Raw genomic sequence first — 27,014 nt, 5'->3', positions numbered from 1 at the left:
CAATGCATGACAAGCTGGGCACACAGCATACACTCAGCTGTGAAATAATGTCAGGCAGTGGACTGAAGATGATATTCTCTTCAGTTTTCCCAGCATAAATCAGAAAAAGTCATTAGAGTTCATGGCTCCACTGTTAAGAGGAGTCCATGCTAAAATACAACATATTCATTTTGCTGTGTAAAGCTAATTCTGGGTGAAAACTACTCTGAAGCCACCTTTAAGCAATACAGGCCTTGATTCTGGAATAACTGTAGCATCAGCTTGCCTTAAAGTACATGAGAATTTCTAAAGAATTCAGTACGACTAATCACATGTCCTATGGACATTATAGCTTTTTCCAAAAATCTGCTAAAGCATTCAAGTACAGCAGCATAAAAATTTTCTTCTGAAAGAAATCAAAGTCCTATGCAAAGATACCTCTCTCCTTCTGAATGCAATAACGCAAGTTGTTGTTGATGTTGTTTGTTTTATAGCAAACAAAATATTTAGATTCTAACTTCCAAATGGAGAATCTTCATGAGATATGAACTACAGTAAACACTTGGGAACATCTAAAGCTTTTTGAAATTAATACCTTGTATGTGTTTACTACTACTATAAATATTTTGTTACGCAAAGGCAATGAACCCTCATCATTACCTCCATTCTGCAGACCACAAAGCAGACAGTAAATGGATGTATTCCAAGTTGTACAAGTTAAGAACAGAACTTAAGATTTTTAAAGCTCCTCACTAGTTCAAGAGCCTAAGCGCCACTTTCAAACATGGCTTTGATGCTTGGAAACCCAAATCTCCTTGGAAATCAATGAAATAAGAATCAACAAGTCAAAGATCCTGATTCAGGAACAAGAGTATAAATGTAAATGCATAGTAGGGTCTTATATAACACATTCTCAGTACAACAAGCAACACCTCTGCCAACAGCTGGGTATTCAGAGGTAATGATATGGCAGTGCTTGATCAGAGACACTTAGGTTATACACGAGGTAGCTGAATACCTTTTTGCCTGTATGTGCTACTGAAATGAACTACCTATACACTACTTATATTCAAAGTAATTCATTTCTGGATAGCCTCTTACTGGACTTAGAACTTGCCAGAAATGACAGCCAGTAGGAACACAAGACATTTACCAGAAATACCCCATGCTGCATGGCATCTGGTGCTCTAGAAGAATCAGGTGTCTTACTCCAAAAATAGCATTTCTTCCTCAAAGCACAGAAAAAGGTAGCCCACTCGGCCCTCATCCCTTGATAATTTATCTTCCAAGTGTTTTACTCTCTGTGGCTTCTTGCGACCCTTTAGTAGTGCTATATTTACAAGAATCACACAGAATGGAAAGCATCTGTCTCGATTAGAAATGTTGCCTCCATCAGAGTTCATTAGTAGTGACAGCAGGGAATTGCAGCCTTGGAATTAATGGAAATGGAGGTCTTGAAGTGCTGCTGTGTTTAGATGGAATTGGGAGACAGAATAGAGGCAAGGCTGTGAAGAGCCATGCCCCTACAGAATCCAGTCAAGCAACTTTAATTTCAGACACTGAGAGGAACATGGAAAAGGAGAGGTGCATGCCATTTCTGCACATGTAGTGCTGCCCAGGAGTTTGCTGTGAAATATCCCTAACACATCCCTCCCACGTCTTAGGCAGGAAGTTGCAATTGCTGAGGCAGCAATGACAAGTACTACAATATAATGGTGCACTTGAGTTATCCCATGCACACTAGGTGAAAGTCACACCAGAAAAATAGCAAACACGCCAATATTTAAGACATTATCAGAGATAATCTCATGGAGGAGCTGGTTAGGAAGCCAGGAGATGCAACTCTTTAGTCTTAATAGGCATACAAAATATTGTTGAAGAGCCCGAAGAGTTCTTCAAATAAGCAGAACCAGATGTTATTCATTCAAAAGTTCTAAAACATAGAACTCCATATAATGAATTTTATGTAAACCCAATTCCAAGTACAAAATTCTTTTAATCATACAAGAGAGAGGAAAGTCCTGAATTTACCGTCCAACAGACTGCATGATGTCCAACAACAGAGGAGCAGCCAAGTCTGGACTAAGGTGAATAAAGGTTGAGAGCACAACTATGGCCAGGCCTAGTGTTTCTTCATCATATTCTTCAAGAACAGCTCCACAATCATGGCACCTGCAGTTTTAAAAACAGACATGAACAAATTTTAAACAAAGCATTACTATACATAGAGATGTATTATGATTTTTTAAAGTACAATTATTTATTACATTCTATTCAAAATTAATTTAGAAAAATAATGTTATTGTGATCTTTCTAATTAGCTAAAGGTCATGGCTTTCAAACATTAATAAAGCTTTTCACTAGCTGCACTGGCTGTTTCTACACTGACAAATTAAAGAAGGCCACAGAATAGGTCTACATTCTGAGTCCTTCATTGGTAATGTTTAGCTACTTCCTTCACTCTTTATTGGCCCTCTTCAGTTTGCACTATCCAAATAAAACCTACTGCAGTGAAAACCTGCCCTCAGCAAAGCTAACACCAGCCAGTTCATGTTACTTGGTTTCAGGCAAGAGCTCAAGTCCCCAGCAGTCTTTTACTTTGCAGTATAGATACAAACAATGACACTCATAGATGATCCCAAAGAGACTGAACAATTTCATATTGTCCTTCCTGTCAGTAATGAATTATGAATAACAAATTATGCAATTAGGAAACAATAATCTGATTGGTTCCCACAGCTGTTAGAGCTATTAAGAAGGAAATGAAAGGACCTCTCAGGGGCGCAGAACCTTAGTTTTCAGAGAAGTGTCCTTTCCCAGGGCAGATTTGCTGCTGAGTCACTTATCCCTCCTGAAATGTTAAAAGAAAACCAACGAAGTTCTGAAAGGGCTCTCTAATGTCTAATTATAAAGAGGATGTCAGATTCAGGAGATATGAGACAGGCTTTCACAACTGTACAAAAAAAGCAAACCAATGTGGAAAACTGGCTTATCTCAGCCCAGTAGGAAGGCTTGCTTAATTTGGTCAATCAGTTGATAATGACTCCAACAGATTGTGATATTTTAACTTAATGGAATTGTACAGGCAATTTTCTTGCCTTTGTTACTAAACAGAAGGAAAATATGCCAACAAAGTCATGAAAGTTGAGCTCAGCTGGACTGCATGTTAATAAGTGGTGCTAGAGGTTTGGGGAGTTGGTCAAAGGATGTGCCAAAGATAAGCCTAACTTTGGGGATGTTTCACTTTGTCACACAATAAGGTCTACTTCATCTTGCTGGGTCTGTCTAGTGGACTAAGCACAGCAGCACAAGCAAGAACTACCTACCTCTTCCTAGTTTTTGACTAAATCGATGCATAGCTCCCTACTGACTGCTTTACATCTCCATTAAATGAGTACGCTTAAGTTTAACACTTCAGAGGCATTTTAACAAGTGAATAGATGTTTGCAAAAGCTTGTGGGATCAGTGCTATATTGGTAACAGAAACATTGATACATAATCATGACTTTCTATTTCAAAAGAAAAAAGAAATTCAAAAAAGAGCTTTTTTTTTTTTTTTTCCTAAGGCAAAAGTGGTTTCCAATAGATCACAAGGAGCCACTGATTTAAAATACGGAACAGTACAATGCCACCCATTTACACAATCAGTTTTAATTAAAGAAAAATCCAAACTTTCTGTTACCCAAATGTCCTTAGTAGGCTACATATATTGTACAATCTTAACCACATAAATATCCAGTTTCAAAAGAAGGGTAGAAAGCACTTCTTTCCCTCCACGTACACACAATAGCATGAGTCATAATTTCACCTGTGCAAACTCACTCATATCCCACTGAGTTAAAAGCACATCTTGATTTTTCCCTTGGGATAAATTTTTCCCTTGGGGTAAAAAAAATAAAAGCATAGTATAGGGATAAAGGATAGAATGGACCTGTATTTCCTTAACATATATTTATACTTAACTTGACCTATTTGAAGGTCAACTAGTTCTTTGAAAGGAACAGAAAAACTTACTTGTCAGTCATCACAGTCGGCTGGTCATCAGCAAATTCTTCTGGTGCAGGTACAAACATACTGACTATACTGGGTGCTGACAGCAAGCTAGATTTTGTGGCACCTCGAGGCAGTAAGAAATAATAAAAACAAAGAAAGCAAAAGAAAATCACTAAACAGAAATCCAAACTGCATTGGCCTGAAGATCAGAGTTGTTAATATCAGCCATGATTTTAAAAGGATATAGTACATCCCATGGTTCTGTCAGATTACTCCAATTACCTAGAACTATGGAAAAAAAAATCCTTGAAAAAAGATAAAGAACAAAAATTCCAGGAAGGGCAGGTGTACTTGTATCTACTTTATTATTAACATTAGCATGTTCTGACAATATTTAACTATAGAAACATGAGGTAGCTTCTCCATGTAAACTAGGTTCAGAAAGAATTTATGACAAGATAATCTCAGTTCCTTCAGGAAACGCAAATTTAATAGCACCTCTCAGGTGAAGTAATCTAAGAAACTCCCACAGTATCTGAACTCAAAATATGTGGAGTATTGAGAGCTGGTTTCAAAAGAAAGACAGTTTTAAACAATCATTTCACTAAAGTATGGGAGGAATTTTTTACGTTTCTTTTACAGAGTTCAGTACTTCATAACTGTCCCCTGAGGTTTAGCTGGATGAAAACAGACACTCTGGAAAGTCCAGAATATTCTTCAATAACATAGGATACCATCCAGAATACAAAGAATAGAAGTAGATTTTCCATATATTTATAGCTGGTTATTTTTCCCCTCACAAACAAATCAAGATCCCTCTACCATGACTTTGGAAGTTCACTGTCATTTTTTCTCGATGTAAGTCCCATCGCAACATGCAAATGCTAAAAGCTGTCATAATGTAGGCTACAATGTCAGAATAAGACATTAATAAGTAACATAATAAGTAGTTAACTACTTTAAAATGTCCTCTAGTGTACTGGACAAAAGGAAAAACATCATTTAGGGAAAGAAGTTAGCTCTTTGCCCCACAAGATTGTTAAGTCTGTATGTATTTTGACTATGAGGGAGTTGAACTGTCAACTTCCAGGTTGACAAAAAGCCTCAGCCTTTAATCAGTTGTCCCTGTCTTCAATGAAATGCTTTGTCTAATAACTTTTTGATAATCTACATTCTGCAGGACAGTTGAGGGCTTTAATACAGCTGAATGGAACAGAAAATTCACCACCCTTTGGTACTAACAAGAAACCTTCCTGGCAGTCTTAGCAGAGAGATCAGGTCAAAAGGATGGGGCACTAACCTCTGATTCTTAGTGGTGGTCCCTCCAAGTCAGGGTTTAGACAAACAGGGACATTGCACAGCCGCTTTCCATGCTGTATCTGCTCTGTGAATAAATACAGAACTTCAGTCTCCAGCATTATGAATCCAGCACATCAGCACAAGTTTTAAACAGTTAAAACAAGAGAAAGACAATTAAAACAGCTATTTTTAAAATAATAATAATAATAAATAAAAGTTATTTTTAAGCATAGAGAGAGCAACAGAAAAAGGGAGGAAGAGAAAGATAAAAGAAGCCCGCAAAGGAAGAAAATGACAGATTACATAACAGCAAAGGCGGCATTTTTGAGAAGTGTCATTAAAGACGAAAGGAAGTACTGACTGTAAAGATTCAACAAGATAGAGAATATAAAAGGCCCAAAAAGAGAAAATTAATGTTTAGGAATACCAAGAGATTAGAAGTTCATGTATAGTTTTTGCTGACAAAAGCTATACACACAGTGATTTTTATTTTACAGAAAACAAGCTTGGGAAAAAAAAGCATGAAATAAGAAATGAGAGACATGGTACCTACCAGTGTTTAAAACAATAGAAAGCATACATGAACCAAGCATGCATCATAAACTTCTGCAGGATAAGACTATTTTCTAGTTGTTGTATTTGAGCATAATGAGTCTCAAAATTGTAGTGTGACATTGAAATGACAAATAGTTGCACTGAGCATTTGTCCTGAAAAAAATATTTAATCTGTCCAAATAATAATTTACTTTAAAAGCTAGTGGTCAAAAAGGAGACTGAGAGATGTAAAGCTTCCTGGAAAAGAACTTTTTACTTCATTCCATGCTTGGAGGCCTTTAGTTGGTATGAATGTGAGAGAGAAATGTTGTGAAGAAATCTAGCGGAATCGGAACAAGATTAACAAGACTGAGTTCCTAAATGGTTTTGAGTGCTGACTTGTTGCTCTGGTATACAGGCTAAATACTTCTCACAGAAGTAATAACTTTTGCACTTCTAAAACCCTGCCTGAAAAGTAGGTGATACCAACTAACTCTCTTTAACAAACAAACTTACTAGTAGGACATAGAACATTGTTAACATTGACAAATTCTCCCCTTTATGATTTAAGGATCTCATGCTGAGCATGCTACTCAGCAGACTGGACTAGAAAGGATAAACCTGAGCTATACACTGCACCTTTATCTACAAGATTTAGTTTGATGGGATTTGAGGCTGAAGACTGAATTAAATAAAAATCTGAGCTCAACTGTACAGCACTGGTAGTGAGACATTCACTCAACACGCTAAACTCCACAAGAAGTTTTAAGTATTATTTTTTCTGGATTCACTTGGACCTGCTCATGATTCCTAAGAAGCACAATTCCATAACACACTAACATAAAGATAGGCAATGAAATACCTAGTGACTTTTACAAACTAGAATGAGTTCACTGTTTAGTGACATCTGCTATGAATATGGACATATTTTAAAGAAAAAAAATGCTTCACATGACTAATGAGGAAATGATGTACTTATTTCTGCTTTTATTGTCTGCTTTGCATTCATCTTAAAGGGTGAAAAAACAGGTCAATAACAGAACAGAAACTTCAGGTGTTCCGTGTGAGCTAACAGAAACTGCTCTACAGGGAAATGAGACGGGATGGCATAAGGTGCAAATCCTTTGTGTACCAACACCATTGCAAACATATATGGAAATTAATGATTCCACACACCAAGGACGAAATTCTATACCTAATGAAATCAACAATGACACTTCCATTTCATTCAAGGAGGTCAGGAAATAATCCAATATGAAACATGGGGACACCACTGTACCAGTGGTTGTATCCCAAATATGTAACTTCCAACTGATATCAGATGCGATACTGCTACTCACTACCTGGTTTCTCTTTAGACTTGAGATTGATTACTTATCTGCAGTGGTAGAATAGAAATACTTCTTTTTTAATGGATTGATACAGAAAGTAATTGGTTTAAGGAAACAGAAATAAGGAACAATAAACGCAGCTCACCAGTATCCCAAGTGCTGATATTGTGGGGAGCACTAGACTGGTGTTCCAGCTGCCTCTTCATCAGCTGGTTCATTGTCAGAGCTCCCAAAGAGCCTCTTTTCATTTGTCTGAACTGAGCTGCAAGTCAGAAATGCAAAAGGATTTCAGGGGCTCAAACAATATGTAAAACTACTCTTATTTCCTGATCTTACAAGGCAGCACGAGAGAAGTATTGACAGGACATGAACTGCCTGCCCAAAAGATCTTGCTCAAGTCAATACACACTTTTCACACAACTACACAGGGTAAAATTCTGGACCCAATGACATCAGTCCTAAGTGACCTGGATCTAGGATCTCATCCACTGTGTCAACTGTCAGTGCCTTTTTGTCACCAAATAATACAAAAGTTCTTCAAAACACTTGGTATTTGTGCAATGTAAGATACCACCCCCAAATTCCCATGCCAACAGGTGATAATTATATACTTCAGCCTCACTCACGCACTACATACTGAGAAAGGAAACTCAGTGTCCTCCCAGCAAAGTATAGAGAAATGCTCTATCTATGCCCACTATTGGGGAAAAAAAAAAAAAAAAAGAAAAAAAAGTTTCACTGACTGTGTAACTCCAGCACAGGCCTCCTAAATACCTGCTCAGGCATAACACCTGCACATTCTTCTGAAATGTGAAGCCATTCTCTGAAATGTGATAATGTGATATCACTTTATCAAGCCTTTGAAGATGGAGCCCCTTTATAACTTCACTGACATTTTTCTTACATGGAGCAACAACCATTTGCTGTTTCTTAATATAATACTTCTTTAAACGAGTATTACCACGTGCTTTAAAGGATGTGTCTCACTGGACAGTGCTCCCAGGAAAAAAAAATAAAAAAAAATAGAACGCTCCTTGTGGACTTACTATTTAAGACTTTTTTTTGTTCATGTATTTTCTCAGTGCTTAACTGGAAGAAGAAACAGACATATAACACTCCCGATTTTCTTATTTTTTTCTCCATTCATAAGAAATTCATATTGAATAAGCATAATACTTTTGCTTTGCCAGTTGAGCCCGTGCAATATATTTCCACCACAGAAACCAAACTCATTGCTGACAGCATGAAGACAGAGGCTGTGACTGAGCAAGGCATGCCCACATGCATCTCCATGCAGGAAAGGCATAGACTTAAGGCAACATTTTCTAAGCTAAGTGCCTTCCTGAGCAAGGACAGCAAATCAAAATCTTCTCCTAATGAATATTTTCATCGGTAGCTACATTCAACATTGTTTAAAAAACATATTGACATAATATCAAGTAGTTCACTTCTAAAATTCCAAATAGTACCCAGCTAAGTTTTGAAAATAAAACCAGTCTTTCACATTATTATTAAACCCAGTCTATTCACAACTGTGATGAAGAAGTACAGACTGTGATGAAGAAGTACAGACATAGGATAAACAGCAACTTTCAGAAAGCTCTGAGGAGTTGAGTGCCTTCGTCCTAAACTGGCTCTACTCAGTTTGTAATTGACAGTTTCAAATTCAGAGAAAGTAGAATATTTCCTAACAAAACAACTACTTGCCCTGAGTAATAATAAACACAAAGACAACTTCAGAGGGAATTTGCACATTTAAACTATTTCACTAGGTTAAGTATTTTAAGCCTTTCCTCAATATATCCGTTCAATGTATCAGAGTGCACTTAAACACTATTTTTGGTATAAGTACAATCTCCTCCGGCATTGCTCCAAAGCAGTCCTTGTATAACTGAACTTCTGGAACTGAACCAAGCCATAAAACCCTTCCATGTTTCACTTTTTAAGTTATATTGCAGCTGCCTTTCACAGCAAATTAGGAGAAAAATATAAATTTCCATCGTTTCCAGGGCACGAATTTTAAATAGATGCTTTATCACTTTATCAAGCATAGAATTTCCTGATGAAAGAACAGCAATTAATGTTAGAGCTGACAAGACCGCTTGGAGTGCAGATGACTGTCAAAATTTAGAAAATTATCTCCCTGAATTTTCTTAACAGCTTTTGTGATTATAACTTTAAAATTTTCATGCATATTTCACATCATCAGGCTACTGTTAAGCAGGTTTATATTTCTATTATATTTACCTGTTTTCCCATGGACATACAAGATTTCCAATGTCAGTAAGTAAAGGAAAAAAAAACAGAAAACCCAGACAGCTGTCACCCTTTGAACTATGCTGGAGCCAGGCTGATTGCTGTGGACTACCACATGAATTTTTCAGTCTAGAAATGACTAGTGGTATAGGGTGGGAAGCATTTCTTGATCAGGTCTTCTACAAGAAACCTAAGAATCATGAGAGGACAGAGAACTTTCATATATTATTTGGTGAGTGGTGGAACTCCCTACTCAGGAAGAGAGAAGTCCAAAGGCAGTATCTTCCTATCACAATTAATGACATGCTTTCTGTGGCCAGGCACTGGCTGAAAATGTAATGATACCTATTTGTGTTACAAAAGTGCCTTGTGTGCACAATCCTCAACAGGACTTAAGCAAAGCACTGTTAAAGGCACATAGTAAAAGGCTAAATATATGTCAATCTAAATATACAAGAGACATAATGGAAAGTGTCTTGCTCTATTCTACAGCTGGAAACTGAGACACACAGAAGTAAGAAAGAAATATTTACAGAGGAATTTAGAATAGAATCAAATAGTTCCGTTGGAAGGGATCTTCAAAGACCATCTGGTCCAGCTGCCTGACCACTCCAGGGCTAACCAAAAGTTCAAGCACATTTCTGAGGGCTCTGTCCAAATGCCTCTTGAACACTGACAGGCACGAGGCACCAACCACCTCTCTAGGAAGCCTGCCCCAGTGTTCAACCACCCTCACGGTAAAGGCATTTTCCCTAACGCCCAGTCAGACCCTCCCCTGGCACAGCTCTGTGCCGTTCCCTCCTGTCCCACCATCAGGTGCTGGGAGCAGAAAGCGGTGCCTCCCTCTGCGCTCCTCGGGCTACACTGGCTCACCTCCTGGCTACACTGGGTTTAATGAACCCCAAAATGCAGATTGCCCCCTCAGGTGCCAGGGCACGCTGCTGGCTCGTGCTGGGCCTGCTGCCCACCAGCACCCCAGGTCCCTCTCTGTTGAGCTGCTCCTCAGGACAATCCTCTCCACGACTTTTCCAGGCACTGATGTCTGTCATTGCCTGGGGCTTCTCTCAAGCCCATCTTGTAGAATGGTACAATGGCTAGCTTCCAGTCAGCAGGGACCTCCCCAAACTCCCCAGACCTTTGGTAAATTGTTGAGAGGGGGCCAGCTCTAACATCCACTAACTCCTTCACTGCTCTTTCAGTACACTGGGGGGAACATTAGGCCCTGCATACTCTGACAGTGTTCCTATATTCCTCCCAAGTGGCCTGTTCCTTTTTCCACATGCTGTAAACTTCTTTATTCTGTCTGAGAATCACCAGGAGCTCCCTGCTCATTCGTGCAGGTCTCCTGCCCCTTTGCTTGCCTTCTTGCTCATAGGGATGCACCAATCTTGAGCCTGGAGCACCGTCCCTCTTATGACAATGGTTGCCTGCTGGCCAGTGCTTCCACACACACAGCATAGTGTTGGGGCTCAGAACCCCCCTCAAGCACCACTGGGACCTCATAAACCTCACACTCTTCTCAGCACTGCCACTGCCGATGCTATGAGTGACAGCTTCGTGAGGCTTCCTGTCATTTTGAGCTGCTCAATATGATCTGGATACAATTCCAGATTTCATGTATCGGAACTTACAGAAACACACTGTGTACAGTGAAACCAGACAGAGATAGGTCTTAACTGGAAGCTCTTCAGCTGCTTTCCTAAGTGCTTCGATGTCATTAGATAGCCAAGGACAATCCAACTCTATGAGATGCACATCGTACAAGATGCTTGTCATAAAACTGGAGAGAAAACCTCTATTCCAAGTGCTACGCTAGCATGTCACAATAACACCACCCTTTAATAGACCAGATACCCGATCCAATCAAATCAGCAGATGCTGAATTTCAGAAATCAACATTTAACTTTTCTACAGCAATCTGAAATTGCAGTTCAGTGAGACTGTTGAGCTGATCTAGCAGCTCACTGGTATCACAGAAGGACATAATTTCCCCTCCCTTTTCTACTAGCCATAGATTACCGTCCCACCCACCTTCAGATGTGTTACTTAACCTTACCTAACCAGACATGCTATACTGGATTTTATTAAACTGTTCTAGGATATCTCCACCTTCCAATGTTATCTACATCTTTTCTGTTAAGCCAACGATTGCTTAAACCAACTTGGTTCACTTCCCCTGGGATGGGTACAGCGACTCTCAGAGGAGTAGTTACTGCATTTAAGCTGAGCAGCTGAGAAAGTGGCATTTCAAAGCATTTAAAAAAATTACAACAGGTTTTGTTTTTTTTGTTTCCTAAGATAAATTAACAAACATGCTGACCACATTAACAGCCCTGTTAAAGATCTCACCCTCTGCTTCTGTGCACTGACAGTTGACAATGCTTTCTCTCACTGTGAAATAGAAGTTTGCTGAAGCAAAATATTTGCTTTTAACCGCTACCTGCTCTAATTCAGAAAAAAAACACATTTGTCAAATTTCCCATGTCACAACAGAGAACCTGGCAGCCACTAACTGCTAATATCCTGTTGACCACCAAAGGTTTAAAAGACCTAACAATATCCAACACAGTGGTATTTCCAAGAATCAATAAAACTCAGAGGGAAGCATTTACTATACATGGTATGTATCTGAAGCACGAATATGCTACAGATTTAATTTTCAATTTAGTTCTTAAATCAGAGATTCACTTACTTGATATGGAAGAGTGACTACTTGTCTCTGGGACACCTGCCTCAAGGGTTGGTGCAGAAGATGATTCTCTTGGCATTTCCAGAGTTGAAAGTCCTTTGGCAGCAGGATCTACATACGGAAAGTGTGTTTAATCTGTCAGTATTTAGAAACAACAAATATTTTCCATCTGCTTTCTCTCTGGATGTCTTTTTCACATCTTTTCAATCATCCATTCACCATCTGGCATTCCCAGCAGTTTTAAAAGGACTCAGTGGTAGTGTTTGTAGAGGCACCGAGATCTATTACTTAAAATCACTTTTTGCTGGAGATTTGTACATATGCCCATTTAGAGCTCAGAACTAATAAATGCACATAGATTTTGATCCCACTCATGAAGTGATTAAAGGGACCACCCAACATGGAAGTAAGAGAGGTACCACTGATATAAAGCTAGTCTGTGATATGTTAGCATTCTTTGAAAGTCTTATCTCTAACGCATTATCAGCTTTCATTCAAAGGTCTACTGATCTAGCAATTGATCCCAAAGATTCAAGTAGTGTAAGAAGGCCAAATCTGTCACTAAAAAAAAAAAAATTAAAACTGAGGGGTTTATTTTATAACTGATATTGTTGATATGGGAAGAATAAGGCAAAGAAAATTGCAAGTATTGATGTAAGGTTTCAGCATATCCTATAAAAATGAATATGCATCTGTGCTGTAAAGGGCCTCAAGCGGGAAACCCTGTACTCCAGAACTCTGCAGTTGAAGAAACAATACATTTAGCTATTTAATTCAGAAATCAGTTGTGTCAGAAGCCCTTCTAACACATAAGGAAGCATAATAGTCTGACAAAGCTCAAATAAGGCTTTGAAATTATAATCAGCATATTATGATGGCAATATTAAGCCTACCTAAATGAATTACAACACATGTTCTCAAATGAACAAATCAATAAGGCTAAACAAAGCAAAGCAGATGCATAAGAGATAGACTGAACTATCCAAGTAACTAAATCACCTAGTTATCCAAATTGACTGTATCAAGCAGTTACATTAAGTGAGCACTTAGTAAGTCATTGTGAATGTTTTATGTTCCACTTGGATGACATACGTAGATGCATGCAGCCAAATGACCACCTTATATGCTAAAATCCCAGGTTCCGTGGGGTGTTTCAGAACTGGGACAGCTCTTCCAAGAAGTTTCAAGGATGTTTATGCTAGCGAATTCATGAAAACTTAGTAGTGGTCCTTAGTAATGGTCTACAAAGCATTTGAGTCTAAATACTTTCATGACAATTATTCTTGAGAAACCTATGTGAAAGGTTCAAAAGCACTTGTCTCTCCTCTGTTTCTAAAATGCTCCAGCAGTTCATCAGCTTACTGGTACAACAAATGGGACGTTAGGCCTCAAACACAGAGGGAATAGCATAGCCATGATCACACTGAATGACTTCTTGTAAAACTGGGATATCGTAACTTCATGAATCATAATAGAAATTATACTACAGTTCCTTCTGAAGTAATTGAGAAAGAAGTGAGGTCAGGAATACATAAATATTACCCTTCTCCTCAAAGAAATGAGGCCTGAAAGATTCTTTTTTTTTTAACTGATAAAAATCCAATAACTGAAAAATCCTGAAAAAAATAACCTCAGAAGTGAAGAGGCAGCAGAACACATTTTTAACACTTTTTTGAAACTTCCAATTCAAATCTGAGCAGATAAAATACACTTTCACTCCACATGACAAACTTGGTAACAAAACCCTGTACTGAAATGAGCTGAAAAAATAGGGATACACAGAAATACTGTACAGTTTTCCCCATGCTTGCACTTCAAATCTTTAAACAAAAGCCTTGTAAACTTTGTGGATATCCAACTACAAAAAAGGCTAGAGAGAGTTTTTAGTGTATAAAAAAACATGTCTATCTCTGATCCTAAATCCAATGTGCAGTTAATTCCAAGTGCTCTTAGCTCTGCAGTCTACAGCCTGCTCAGATTCACATTTCATGATCTAGTTTCCTCACTGCTGCCTTATGTTTGCAGAAGAAATAGGGGACAAAAAATCATGACACAGAGAAGAGAATCAGTGTGACATGGACCAGATTAACAGGATAAAAGTCATAGAGGAACAACAGTTTTACTGACTCCCTGCATGAAGAGGCCATGGAGTTTGGAGGCACTAACTTTGATATGAGAGCCAGTATTTCTGTCCTTGAGCTCCAAGTACCTTTTTTTAATGGGCCCTTGCACACGCATGTTACCTGTATGGCTGGTACATTTCCTTGTGAGAAACAAACACCTGAAAGCATTGGGCTAGCTCAGATCACATCAGTTGCTATGTGATCACACATCTCTCTCTATACTGGCCTGCAATGAAAACCTTCACAAAATAATAAGCCTTTTCATTGGGTCAGTGGTTGAGCTCACCTGCCTCCTTCTGCTCTCCCAGCTTGTCAAGGATGTTAAAGGAAATGTCCAGGTATTCTCTCTGAATAGCACTTACAGCAATCTTCCTCTGCTTCCTCTGGCGGGGAACAATCTGAATCTTAAATTCTGACTCCTCAGTCTCCTCCTCTTGTTTTTGCTCTGTGTTTTGCTCAGTGTCAGACTCTGTGTTGTTTAACCCAGCAAGTTTATCACTTTCTGTTTGGTTTTCAGAATCCTCGGGGACTTTAATAAGGACTGTTTTTACATTTGGGCTTGGAATTGCTCCACCAGGCCTAATTTCCTCCACACTGAGCTCAGAGTTATCATCAATGGACATTTCTGGAAGGGCAAATGACTTCTGCAGCAGGTCCCTTTTCTGTTTCAGTGTTAGCGGATTCCCACTGGGTATGTCCTGAAGTTCCTCTGGCTTAGCTAACTCTGAAGAGTCCTTTTTACCTTTGGGAGAAATGGAAAGCATCTCCTCTATTCCTGCTGAAGCACTGTTGCTTGCATCCTTAGAACTAAAGTCCTTCGAGCAATCTTCAATGCTGAACTGGACCAGAGGAGTTGTGCTGAGGCTTAATGCAGAAACATCGATAGGAGTTGAGGGAGATGACACAGCAGTTTTACCAGAGACTTCATCGTTTAACTGGTTCGTTGTTTCTTCTTCTTCATCACTCTCCACTATTCTTAGGGGAGGAAGTGGTTCAAAGACTAAAGAGTCACTGTCTGAAGTGGAGAGTACCGAATGCTTTTCAGGACCTGATGTTGAGTCAGAGGACAGATCTATCAGATCTAAGTCTTCCTTGGGACCAGCAGGTTTAACCGGAGAGTCTACCTTCACTTCATAGGATTCCATGCAGTTTAGCCTAACTTCTGGTATGATGGGTCTTCTTGTTTCCTGGAAACTCTCTGTAGGAGGAGGATTTTCTTGTATTTCTATGTTTTCAGCTTTGGTAGAAGAATTCTGCCGAGATCGTCCATAGTCACTCTGTCTGTGTATGATGTAAGCAGCGGGGACAGGTGGCTTTTCTAAGTCACACCGGTCTATGCAGGACTTCCTGCGATGTTCATCTAATGTAAACAACAGGGAGTCTGCATTCCCTATATCAAGAGATTTTTGTTTTAGAGAGCGCAGTTTTTTTTTCTGAATGCTTTCTTCTCTCACACAGCGCAGAATACTGTCTTGTAAGGCCCCCGTCTCTCTATATTCAGCCAGCTCTATTTCACCTGATTAAAACAGAAAGAGCTAATACTACCTTAGTTGGAGACTTCTGACGGATATCTTCATCTTCATCTCACAATTCAACACGACTGGCATTTCAAATACAAACCCAGTATTAGTCAAAATCATCTAAAATTTGTTTTCACCTCAGAGCCACATTACGTAGACTTTTACAGTTCCAAAAAACATCCTACATCCAAATAGTAGGCTTTATCCAAATTCTACTCATCCCGAACAGATGTACCCTGCAGACAGTCTGTTTAAGCTTATGGTATGGCTGCATTAGGTGTAAGAGTTGAAAGAGGGAGTGAGCTACATAGACCATTTTGAAGAGGTTTCAAAGTAACTTTGGACTACAGTACTGGGGACATCATTCATATAAGAGCATTATACACACACGCACACGTATATTAGAACACATCTACATATTCTTATACTGAGCTTATATTATTAGAGCACACCTACATGTCATTTATGGTAACAAAGTAGGCTTAAAAAGGATGCTTCTAATCCAAGAAGCAAGGGTAGCAACAGCAGTGGGGATGCAGCAACACAAGCTTGAGCTCAGACAGGTGTTCAGAGAATTGTTTCTCCACGTATACTAGACACCAGTAAAGTCTAGCCACTATCCCATCACATAGTTAGACCTCCCCAACTTAGGGAGGTTTAAAGCAAGCACAGCTGGTGCTGCCACTGCACTTGCATCTTGCTGTGTGAATACACCCACTGAGAGCATATTTTAAAAGTTTGTTTGCATTGGTGTCACTGCTGTTGGTGTTAATGACATATTTTCAAGTAATTGAGAATATTCTTGATCACCATTAGACCGTATTTCAAAATGCTCCACATATGAATCAAAAAGCAGTGAGAAAAGTTAAAGCATTTTCCCTATTCAGAACGTTTTTCCTCCCATGCAAATGTTTGGAAGAAAAAAAAGGGATGGTAGCAGAGGTAGAGAAACGCTTTGATGTTTGAATTCTGTTTTAGAGTGTTCATTTCAGAATTCTACATTTGAAAACAAACTCATTTCTATTTTTGGAAACCACCAGTTGACCTTTTCTGCCAATGGAAAACCATAATATTTGCTGCAGCAGCAACAAATTTGCTTGCCCTATCATCCTATCTCACCAAAAGGTCAACTTCTGTGGAAAAAAAAAAAAAAAAAAAGTAAATTTGAGTAAAAACTTCCAGCCCAATTGTAAGAGAATATTGTAACAAATCCTCTTAAACATTTTGACATTCAAAAGTGCTTAAGTTTTCGGGAAACAACTATTGATTTTAGATACTTTCATTTTGGAGTGCCTTCTTTGAGATTCCTATAAGAGAATTCATATTCAGGGAAATGAGTACCTGCTCTCAAAAATCAGACAGAGGGCTTGTATTCAAATTATACATTGCAATAAACACTACAAAGAAAGGTGATAGCCTGAAACTAAGAATAGGAAATTGTACTTCTACATGAGCTTATATCAATAAAAAAATCATACTTCTCTGAGCATTCATCTCAACAGGTTGATATTTCACCATTTTGCTGCCACCAATTCTTTTCAGTCTTGCAAAGAACGTTTGAGATTCTTTATTGCAAGGGCCAGTTGGTGTATCGTGAATATCAGATTCATCAAAAACACTGTCTTCCTCTGCTGGAGAAAGAAAAAACTTTATTACTCGTAATAGAGTGCAATTCCTTGAGTGAAAAACTGTCAATGTGATAAAACCTCAGCTAGTTTCAATTAACTTTGAACTGGAAAATGAAAAACCTGATTTTTTTAAGAAAAACTATAGAAACAGATATAACTTTGCCGTTCTTGTTACACCTTAAGGTCAGAAAGGACATTGATAAATGGAAAATGAGTTACAATACAACAAAAGTATGCCAATGTTTTTTTCCATTCTAAGCTGATCTTTTTCTACTAATAATAGCACAGATTAGATCTTTAGATGGAAGAAAAACAAGAGATCTGGACACTGACTTGAGTAAATAACTGTCTATAGCGCTCAGTAAAAAATGGTAATTTGCAGGAGATGGGACCTAGTACAACTGCAAGGTCAGTAATAAACCAGCAAAAAAGGAAAGTGGAAAAGAAAGAAAATGATACTCTTGAATGGCTGGTAATAGCAATACAATGACCTATGAATATGAAATATGAAATTATTGACCTAAGTAGTAATAGTAAAACATTAAGCTCTAATATGAGATCTAGTGTTTAGAAATGCCAGAGAGAAAGAAAGATCCAAGTCTACCTACCTACCAAAAAATAATCACATCACTTGTATGAAAGTGATTTCTTTTTAAAAAAGAAAAAAAGAAAAAAGAAAGGAAGAAGAAAAAAAAATCCTCATCTATCATGTGTCTAGTGAGGCTTCTCCAAGGAGATAAGAAACACTACTGGGACAAAAAGAAAAACAGAGGACTCAAGAGATGAAAAAGTTTGCCTTGTTTATTCTGGGAAGCAGACCTGGAGAGAAAATGCATTTGGAGTTGAGGAATAAGGTAGAGGAAAATAAGTCGAAGAGCTGGAATGGCCAAAAACTGAAGACATAAACTAGACATTAATATCTTTAGCTTTCAAACTGATGGAAAGTTTCTACTAGATGTGAAGCTTTGGAACAGCCACCTGATATCAATTAGTTTTCTCATCCCTGATGCTAAGATGAAAACAGGAAAAAAACGTCAATCAAAGTTGATAACATGAACATCTGCAGGAACTGGGCTTAATAAATTGGGACATCACTTTTAAACTCATGTCCTGTGTGTCTAAATTCTTTTTCCCCTTGGCAACAAATGCTTCTTCTTACAGGATTTATCAACAGCTCTACAACAGTTGCCACAATCCCACCACAAACTGTAACAGAAGAATTGTAACAAGGTTTGAATAGTGGGAAAGCCATCTTCTGCATAGGGATTCTTCTTGTCTGAAAATAAGATCCTGTTATGTTGGTCATCTAAATACCACCTTTGATGATGATGGCAGTGCACAAGCCACCTAGCCAGTCTCATTAGAAAAGGTTCCAAAACGTTATAGGACGATACTGGCTGCTTCTTGTAGGTAGAAGGGGTGGGGGGTGGAGGGGAAGAAAGACACCTTTTCTACATAATCTTTTTTTTTTCTCCAGCATTTCAGTAAAGGAGAATATTCAGCCCTATAATTAAGTCAGCATTTAGAAAAACTGCCCATTTATGGTCTTTAACCTCTGGGCAACCCAATGCCCTTCACAACAGCTTTGGGAAGCAAGTAAACATTATTCTCATTTCTTTAAACACTGGAAAACAATGATGAAGTGACACACAAGGCCACCCAGGGAATCAATGTCAGACACAGGATTGAATCACTGGGTTTTTTAAATGTAACTTGGCACTTACTTTGAACAGCAGAATGTGTATTTAGGCACCTCACTTTGTCCTAGAAACATCTCAAAATCAACTCAGAAACTGAATATGTTTTATAAATGTTACTATTGCCCTCAGCATTCTTAAGTCATCCTAATTCAGTTCTACAGCTCTAAACAAAGGCAAAATCACCATTAAGTCCCCAGTTATCTGAACCCTCTTGGCCTTTCTCTAGCAATACAAAATGGCCAAGTGAGTGAGAATATAAAATACTTCATTTACATCCATTTTAAGGTTGCTTTAATTTGCTACAGCTGAGTAATAGGATGTTCAGGTAAACAAAATTTCATGTCCTTCTTCTATTGAATATTTTTCAATGAGGTACAAACAGCAAAAGAGGAAAAGGGTATGCATATAAAGACAGAGTGCTCCTTATATTCTTCTTCCTCTGGAAGAAGACTTTGCTGAACACTCAGGAGGACTGCTTGAAAAGGAGGTTGAAAATAGTCAATGAATAAAAGGCAGCTAGAGATTAGCATCAAAAGAACCCATTAAACTTTGATCAGAAATACTTATCACATAACAAACTTCACAACTGTAGGGAACTACTCTCAAGTGACCCCATGTTACTTCAGGCCCTAACCTTACACCAACTCACACCATCACAGTATCTCTGCTATAACTAGCAAGAAAAGTACAGTTACAATCAGATGGAGACTCCAAGGGTTGAACCACTTTTCTGCCTTTAGACACAAGCATCATAGATGTCTGCATCTGAGCTACTCAACTTCAGTTCCATTTATTAAGGAGAAAAAAAAAAACTATAGACTGAGTTCATCACTTGAACTTTTAAACTTCTACTATTTGGTACTAAGCCATGTTATTATTATAAAGTAGCTATCATCCAGAATGCACTATTTTGAACATCTGCTTTGGGATGAGGTGAAATGCACTCCAGAAGTGCCCTGTTTTTCTGCTGATTGGATTCTAAACAGCTAGCACACATTTACACGTCTACATTTGGTCAGATGAATTGCACTCACTGTATCCGAATACAGTCAGACTGTGGTGACAGGCTGGTTGTAACCCTTTTATGTGGGCATGACCAGTTAAAATTTTCACTTAAAGGCTAAGCACTACCCAGGCATGGTGACTCAACTACTCAGCCTAAACTACACTCCCTTCAAGATAACAGTTAGACTGCTGTGCTATGCTTAGCCTACAAAGAAACAGTAAATGTATTTCTTTTATTATAGATGGCTATAGCTGGTCACAAAAATCACACTTTGGCCTTAATTCTGACTACTGTGTTCTAAATTTCAGACCACATATATCCCATTTCTACAACATCCGTGAGACTTAATGAATTAAATCAATGACTATCATATAAATGAGAGTGTTTAAAGTACCTTTTTCCTTTTCACTGTATCGGCTTATGTTACTGTTGTCACTATACAAAGGACCAGCAGTTGCATGGGGCTTGCAGCTGTGATATTGAGCGTTGAGGGTATTGACTGTGATGTGGATTAGGTGAAGTACAATCTTGCTGATTTCACAGTCTCTGTAGGGGTACTGTTCAGTGAAAGAGAAAAACTTCAGCTTAAAACCCAACTTTTCTCCATGGATAAGCATTTAAGCAGTAAAATAGAAAAATGACAGGAATATTGTCAGCTAGATATCCCTTCCCTTCCTTTGATCGCACATTTCTAAATACATGATGAGAAACAGGACTGTTTTCAGCTTTGTGCAGACACTTGGAAAGATTTTCTATTAATAAGATTCAATATATCATTTCCTTGACTTTTATATGATAAAATCAACTATTAATAATAATGCAAAAAGGTCTTAACAGAACTTTTCTCCCAACACTGTATTTCAACCTGCATCTTATCATTCATTTCTAGCATCTCCCTCTTCCTTGTATGCCCTGTAGACCTGCAAGAAATATCAGAAGTATTCACAGCTCCATTTCACTGTGTAAACACACTATATTTTAACAACAGATCCTAAAAAAAAGAATCAACTAAAGATTACAAGCTATTAAGCTGACCCCTCATTTAAAAGTTAAAATTAGTTTTAAAAAATAGGGTAGGTTACCCTAAATACTATTCATAATCTTTCTAATTAGCATTTAGATCTTCATATAGAATTTATAGAATTTTACTCTTTTCATATCCTTTTTTTTTTTTTTTTCAGGTAACAATGGGAAAGCCAATACAGACAGCAGGAGTAACAGGTCAGTAGCACAGATGAAAGCCTAACTACTTCAGGCACTGAAATTAAACACAAAGAGTATGCAAATCAGATGCATTCTTTATAGTTCCTTTCATTTGCAGTACAGTTATTGTTCCATGTAATTAAATTTCACTCTGAAGGTGAATTTTAAGGTAGACACCACCTTTTTAAAACCACTCACCTTATAGAGAATGACAAGTAAAGCCTTTAACCACATCTGCCGAATGTGAGGTTTGAGGGACCAGAGGGAGCAGCGAGGAGGCTGCTGAAAGTAATGCCTTAGCTGAGGACAAGTGCAGTATTTCAACACCTGCACCACCAAAGGAAGAAGGTGTTTTCCCAGGTTGATGTTATAGTCCATTACCTGAAAAGAACATCATCACAGGAGTTAGCTCACCAAAATCAACTCCACTGGTAATAGTTTTTGATAAAATTTTTGATAAAGCAAAACAACAAATGTAGTTTAGATATTAGTTAAGTGAAAAGAAATAAATGTTTTTAAGAACGTCTTACTATCAATTAAAAAACTCTGCCAGTTTGCCAGGCTCTAATTTTAGCTAGTTAGGTAAAATGAAACAAAAGATGCATTCAGAAAGCCTTTCATCTTGCATAGTCTAACTTTTAATGTACATTGGCATGTATATATATACATGCATATATTATGCTGGGATAGCTTTATATTATGGCACAAGTTGATCATGCTTCAACAGACAAAACCATGCTAGATATATATCCCATGTTTAACAGACAAGAGGCAATTGTGAGTTATCTGGTGGTGGTGGTTTGTTTTTTCAATTAATGCTGCACTGACAATTTTCATTATTTTCTCATCAGTCTTGCAATGCTATCTGTTTTTTTTTCTTAAGCCACATGTTCTGGAATCAGGTAATGAGCCAAGAATTCCATTGTAGCTGTAATGTTATGCAGAAAGTCTAAACATGCAACTCTTTAAGGATGATCCAAGAATAATGCTGATGAAAAGTATCTTGCTATAAAATGTTCATCGTTTTTAAGCAGTAGTGTTGCTGAAGACAGGTTGCTGTTATTACTACTAGCCATAAGCCTTGCCTCCTTCAAGAACACTGATGAGCATCATGCTATTTGTTGCGTATCCTACAGGTTTGGAACCTGATGGCTAGCTACAATATAAGCGTATATTCTCACTGCCCTAACACAACTTTGTGTTTTGTATTGAAAGTGAATTATTAGTTTTCATTATTTTCCCAACAGCCTTGCAACGTTAATGATTTTTCTTTAAAGCCATATGTCCTAGAATCAGCAGCTGAACTAGATCATAACAATGATCCACAAAAGGCCTTCTCTCTGGCGCTGACCCAGAATGGCTGATGTCTAGGAAGGTACAACACCACAGCAAGCAAACTCCAGAACATCCCCTAAGATCAATCACCTTACTGCAGTTTAAGTGGAGTTGGTGCTTTATCAGGAGCCCTGTACACCTAAACAGACACAAATATCAGTTTCTTCCACATCAACCATTTCCTTCAGGTCTGTATTTCTTTTTTTTTGGTTTTGCTTTTATTAGAACAAGGGGCCTAATTTACAAACACAAAGCTTATCTCTCAAGTTCCCTCCTGAACAAGCTGATTAGAGTTTTGTCCCTATAAGCTGTCTGGAATTTTCCTGCTACATGCATAGACCTAAACAGATGAATCCTACGTCTCTATCTATCCTTGTAGGGTTAGCCTGTTGAACAGATGATATATAATCACCAAATATGGTCCTCTTGGGCTGAGATACAGTTTTATAGCATGGTTAGGAAAAGATCATCCATACAAGGAAGACAGAACCCTGCCTTAACACAGCACATAATGTAACACAGATGGTCCTAAGCTGAGCAGAGACATTTTTTTAAGATGTCACAGGAAGATGTGGAATAAATGATGTTACAAACGCTGAGCAGAACTCGGCCTGGGAGGCAGAGCCTGGCAAGGCACTGTAGGTCCCTGTAAGTACTGTGCTTCCCCACCAGACACGACTGTACAACATTGCCACCATGCGGGACAACGCCGAACTGCCTTCAAACAGCAACATTTTTCCACTTCTGCTGCTAGAAATTGTATGCTTTCAAGGACTCCAAATATTCAGATTTTATGATACAAAATAATAACAAAAAATTGATTTTTTTTAATTGAATTGGCCATTCCAACCTAGTTTTGAATCAAAACTATTTAACCAGCAAGTTAGTCCAGTCCTACCCTCTGTGGAGCTAATCGTAGAAAGCAAATATTTGTAAGTATTTATTTTATTACCCTTACAGCAACTTTCCAATACCTAAAGGGGGCCTACAAGAAAGATGTGGAGAGACTCTTTACCAGGGGCCGTAGTGGTAGGACAAGGACAAACAGTTTTAAACTAAAAGAGGGGAGATTCAGATTAGACTTCAGGAAGAAATTCTTTACTCAGAGGGTGGTGAGGCACTGGCACAGGTTGCCCAGAGAAGCTGTGGATGCCCCATCCCTGGAGGTGTTCAAGGCGAGGCTGGATGGGGTTTGGGCAACCTGGTCTGGTGGGAGGTATCTATAATTCTATGACTAGGAGAGAGGGCTGTAACTGAAATGCACCTCTTAAGAGTTATTGTACTGAGTTTTCATTATGTAAATGCATCTTCAAATCGCAACAGATGGCATTTCTCTTGCAGCAAAGGAGATTTTCATCAGAAAGCATCCCTACAGCTCAGAAAAAAAAATCCCCTGAAAATACAAATTAAAATTTTTATGACTTATATATGGAGAAAAATCATGGCCTACTGAAGTCCTCATACAAACTCCATTCCACTTCAAGGAAGGCTGGATTCAACTATGAAGCTTTTCAAACAGAAATGGCGAGTTTGATTATCCTGAGACATTTTAAAGGCAGAGGAAGACAAAGGGCAGAGACTGATAGTTAGACTGCATTAAGTAGTACTTCTGATAATCTGGTCAAAGATGGTCACTGAAGTTTGGGTACTCAAACTTGGAAAACATGTAGAAAAATGTGGAAGAAACTGTCCTGTGATCTAAATTGCCACCGCCTGACTCTCAAAACAGACAAACAGGCCTGAAATTCCTTTTACCCGCTTCAACTTAAAACTACAAGTGAAAGATTATTCATTACCAATATATAGCAATGATGCCCCAAGACAATGCATGGATCAGGGTGCATTTGCTGCTACCCAGTTTGCATTAATGCCTTCTATTTTGCCTGCTAAAACATCGACACCTGACCTCTCCATGACTGTGGAAGTTTTCCAAGTGATCTTCATTACAATTGACTTTGAAAAATCATGCCTTACAATTTATGAACCAGAAAACCCTAACAAGAAATGCAGTTACGGAAGAAGCAAGGATAGCTTTGAGCGATATTTGAAGGTTTCTGTGAACATCTCAAGAGCTGGGGCAGGAGGAGATCTGAAATCATAGCTCTCTCTCTTCCCTAACATAATTCTTTATGAGATTGTGATAAGGAGGAAGTGTGGAAGTGATGATTATGCTACATCACAAATAAAAAGAATACTCTGCAAGTGTGTAATGCTAGGCTGGAAAACATTTCAAACTGCTCTATCAGTAAGAATTAAGTCTTAGAAGAGCATTGTGAGGTAAGAAATTACAATTCTCCTTACTCTAAAGATGGAGACAGAAGGCACAAGGCAAGAAAGTGCTAATTTATCTTAGCTGTACAGGCAGGAGTTCATCATTTCCACTCCCTAAAAAAAGTGAGAAGAGAAAGCCCTGGTGCACTCTAAAGAAGGCGTCTCCTGCAAAACAAGGAATGTCAAAGAGCTTACAGACCAGTCTTGCAAGGTTCCGTGTCTTCCTGAATGGAAGGAGGAAATGACATGTGAGGAAGCCAAGGCATTTGTAGGCTAGGTAAAGAGGGCAAAGAGGTTTGGAGCAGTCTCTAACTTTTCATACAGTGGTAATAATCACACACACATACACACAGCCCTGATTACAATGCCACCAATGCAGCAAGTTTAGAGTACCAATAGGGAGCTATAAATAATTCAACCCTTTACTTTTTAACTACACAGCAAAACTCTACACAAAGCACTTGGTTAGACTAGAGAGCCTTCTAAGAGTAAACAAGCAAGTAGTCGTCCTTGCTCCCAAATTCATTTCACCAACTGAAGAAGCATTAAGGAGGTTTAAGTAGGATTACCACACTCAGCCTTTATTTTGGTATAAAAGCAGCTGTGTTACCACCATTTCAACAACAGGCAAAGAGAAATAGCTGCAAAAGTTAGTAAGAGCCTTCACCTACTTGTGCTATCCCAGCAATAAAGGCATTAAAGCAGGTTGAAACACGCATTTTTTGTGGTGCAATCATGAAGCATCCTTCCTGCTGGTCATAACCAAGCAGGACATACAGATGGCGCTTGACTGTGTTAAAAGCTTTAGCACTGCTGATGTCCGACTCAGCGCTGCTCTCATCCTTTGCCATGAACTTCATTAGCACAGTAATCAGCTGATGAACAGTCTGGTGATCAATCCCAGCATCCTCTGGCAGTAGGTCTTTTATTGTATTATCATTCTCTGGGGAGGGTTGTCCTATCAGTACAAGAGACAATGGTATCAGACACTGGAAAAGACCGCAAGAAGGATCCACCATACATCACAAAGTTCTTCCACAGCCAATTGCTCTATTTCTGCCCAAATACATGTGGGCGATGTCACAGGAGAGACAGGCATGCATTTTTGACAGCACAGTTCCACTATTGCTTCAGTCTCAACAGCACAGTAATATATACTAAGTATACTGAATTCCATTTTTCAGCTTTCCCGTATTTACCAGAACTGCTCGTCTTCCCATTCCAGTTCCTTTCTGACAAGTTGAGTATTACCCTTCCTTTACTTTCATGTGCATTAAAAGAGAATCAAATTTCATGGTCATCAAATTCTCATCTGGCATAGTTTTCAGTTTTCCTTAGCAAACAACAGACATTAGACTTTGCCAGTTAAGAATGCACCAAATGGCAAAGGTAGGAAGTAGGGAAAATTCTACCCAATACTGATTAAAAAAGAATGAAGATTTCCCATTTTAACATTGTGTCCACACTTCTCTCAGATAACTTGGGCCAAAATGTAGGCATTGTAATTGTTTATGTTTGAGACACTATGTAATATGTGAAAACTCAGGTGGCTTTTTCCCAGAGAAGACTCTTAAGACTTCATTTATACACTCAGAATGGAAATAATCAAACAGTAATACTTCGCATTGTTGCCAGGTGAAAGACTAGAAGCTACTTACAAAGCACAATGAAGCTGAAGTGCTGCCTCTCTCTGTCCAAGAAGAACAGACTCACTGCACATAACAGTCACTAACTGGATATGAATTTTCATTTTCAAATTCCAGTATTTTTTAAATGCAGTATTTCCAGTTATTTTTTAGACCTGCCTTTGGAGTTATCCTCTTCCATCTCACCCTAGGTGTAAGGCTTTTTCTATTATTAAAGATCATTAGTGCTTAGCAGTTCCTACAATAGCAACTGAAATCATGAAAAGCAGCAGCTATTTCACACATCAGTGTATAAGATTCTTTTATTAAATCATTCTGAATATGTGCATGGCTAGAGCACAGTGAGGAATACTATTCCAACTTGTTCTATTTTAAAAGAGTAATTTAAATTAAATGCCTTCATAAATAAAAAAATATATAATTGTATTATAGTTTTATTATATATGCATTATATGTGAAATTTTTTAAAAATTGGCTAGGGTAATCAAGTAAGAACAGATA

General features: G+C 38.3%; 1 protein-coding gene across 2 annotated transcripts in view; it reads right to left on the bottom strand.

Moving 5' to 3' along the window:
- UNC79 (unc-79 homolog, NALCN channel complex subunit) overlaps positions 1 to 27,014 on the bottom strand; it is a 104,245-nt gene that overhangs the window by 34,143 nt on the left and 43,088 nt on the right. For both annotated transcript variants that reach the window (XM_050710861.1, XM_035539447.2), the window contains 10 exons: positions 25,539 to 25,825; positions 21,460 to 21,642; positions 20,453 to 20,615; positions 17,203 to 17,352; positions 14,491 to 15,720; positions 12,085 to 12,192; positions 7,282 to 7,398; positions 5,273 to 5,356; positions 3,994 to 4,096; positions 2,011 to 2,151 (listed from right to left, as the gene is read on the bottom strand). In XM_050710861.1, coding sequence (XP_050566818.1) covers positions 2,011 to 2,151; positions 3,994 to 4,096; positions 5,273 to 5,356; positions 7,282 to 7,398; positions 12,085 to 12,192; positions 14,491 to 15,720; positions 17,203 to 17,352; positions 20,453 to 20,615; positions 21,460 to 21,642; positions 25,539 to 25,825 — 2,566 coding nt within the window. The remainder of the gene's footprint in view (positions 1 to 2,010; positions 2,152 to 3,993; positions 4,097 to 5,272; positions 5,357 to 7,281; positions 7,399 to 12,084; positions 12,193 to 14,490; positions 15,721 to 17,202; positions 17,353 to 20,452; positions 20,616 to 21,459; positions 21,643 to 25,538; positions 25,826 to 27,014) is intronic.

This window comes from Cygnus atratus, chromosome 5, assembly GCF_013377495.2.
Source record: "Cygnus atratus isolate AKBS03 ecotype Queensland, Australia chromosome 5, CAtr_DNAZoo_HiC_assembly, whole genome shotgun sequence".
Classification (NCBI taxonomy): Eukaryota; Metazoa; Chordata; class Aves; order Anseriformes; family Anatidae; genus Cygnus; species Cygnus atratus.
The sequence above is the reverse complement of the archived record's forward strand: the minus strand, read 5'-3'. Positions and strand labels throughout refer to the sequence as shown.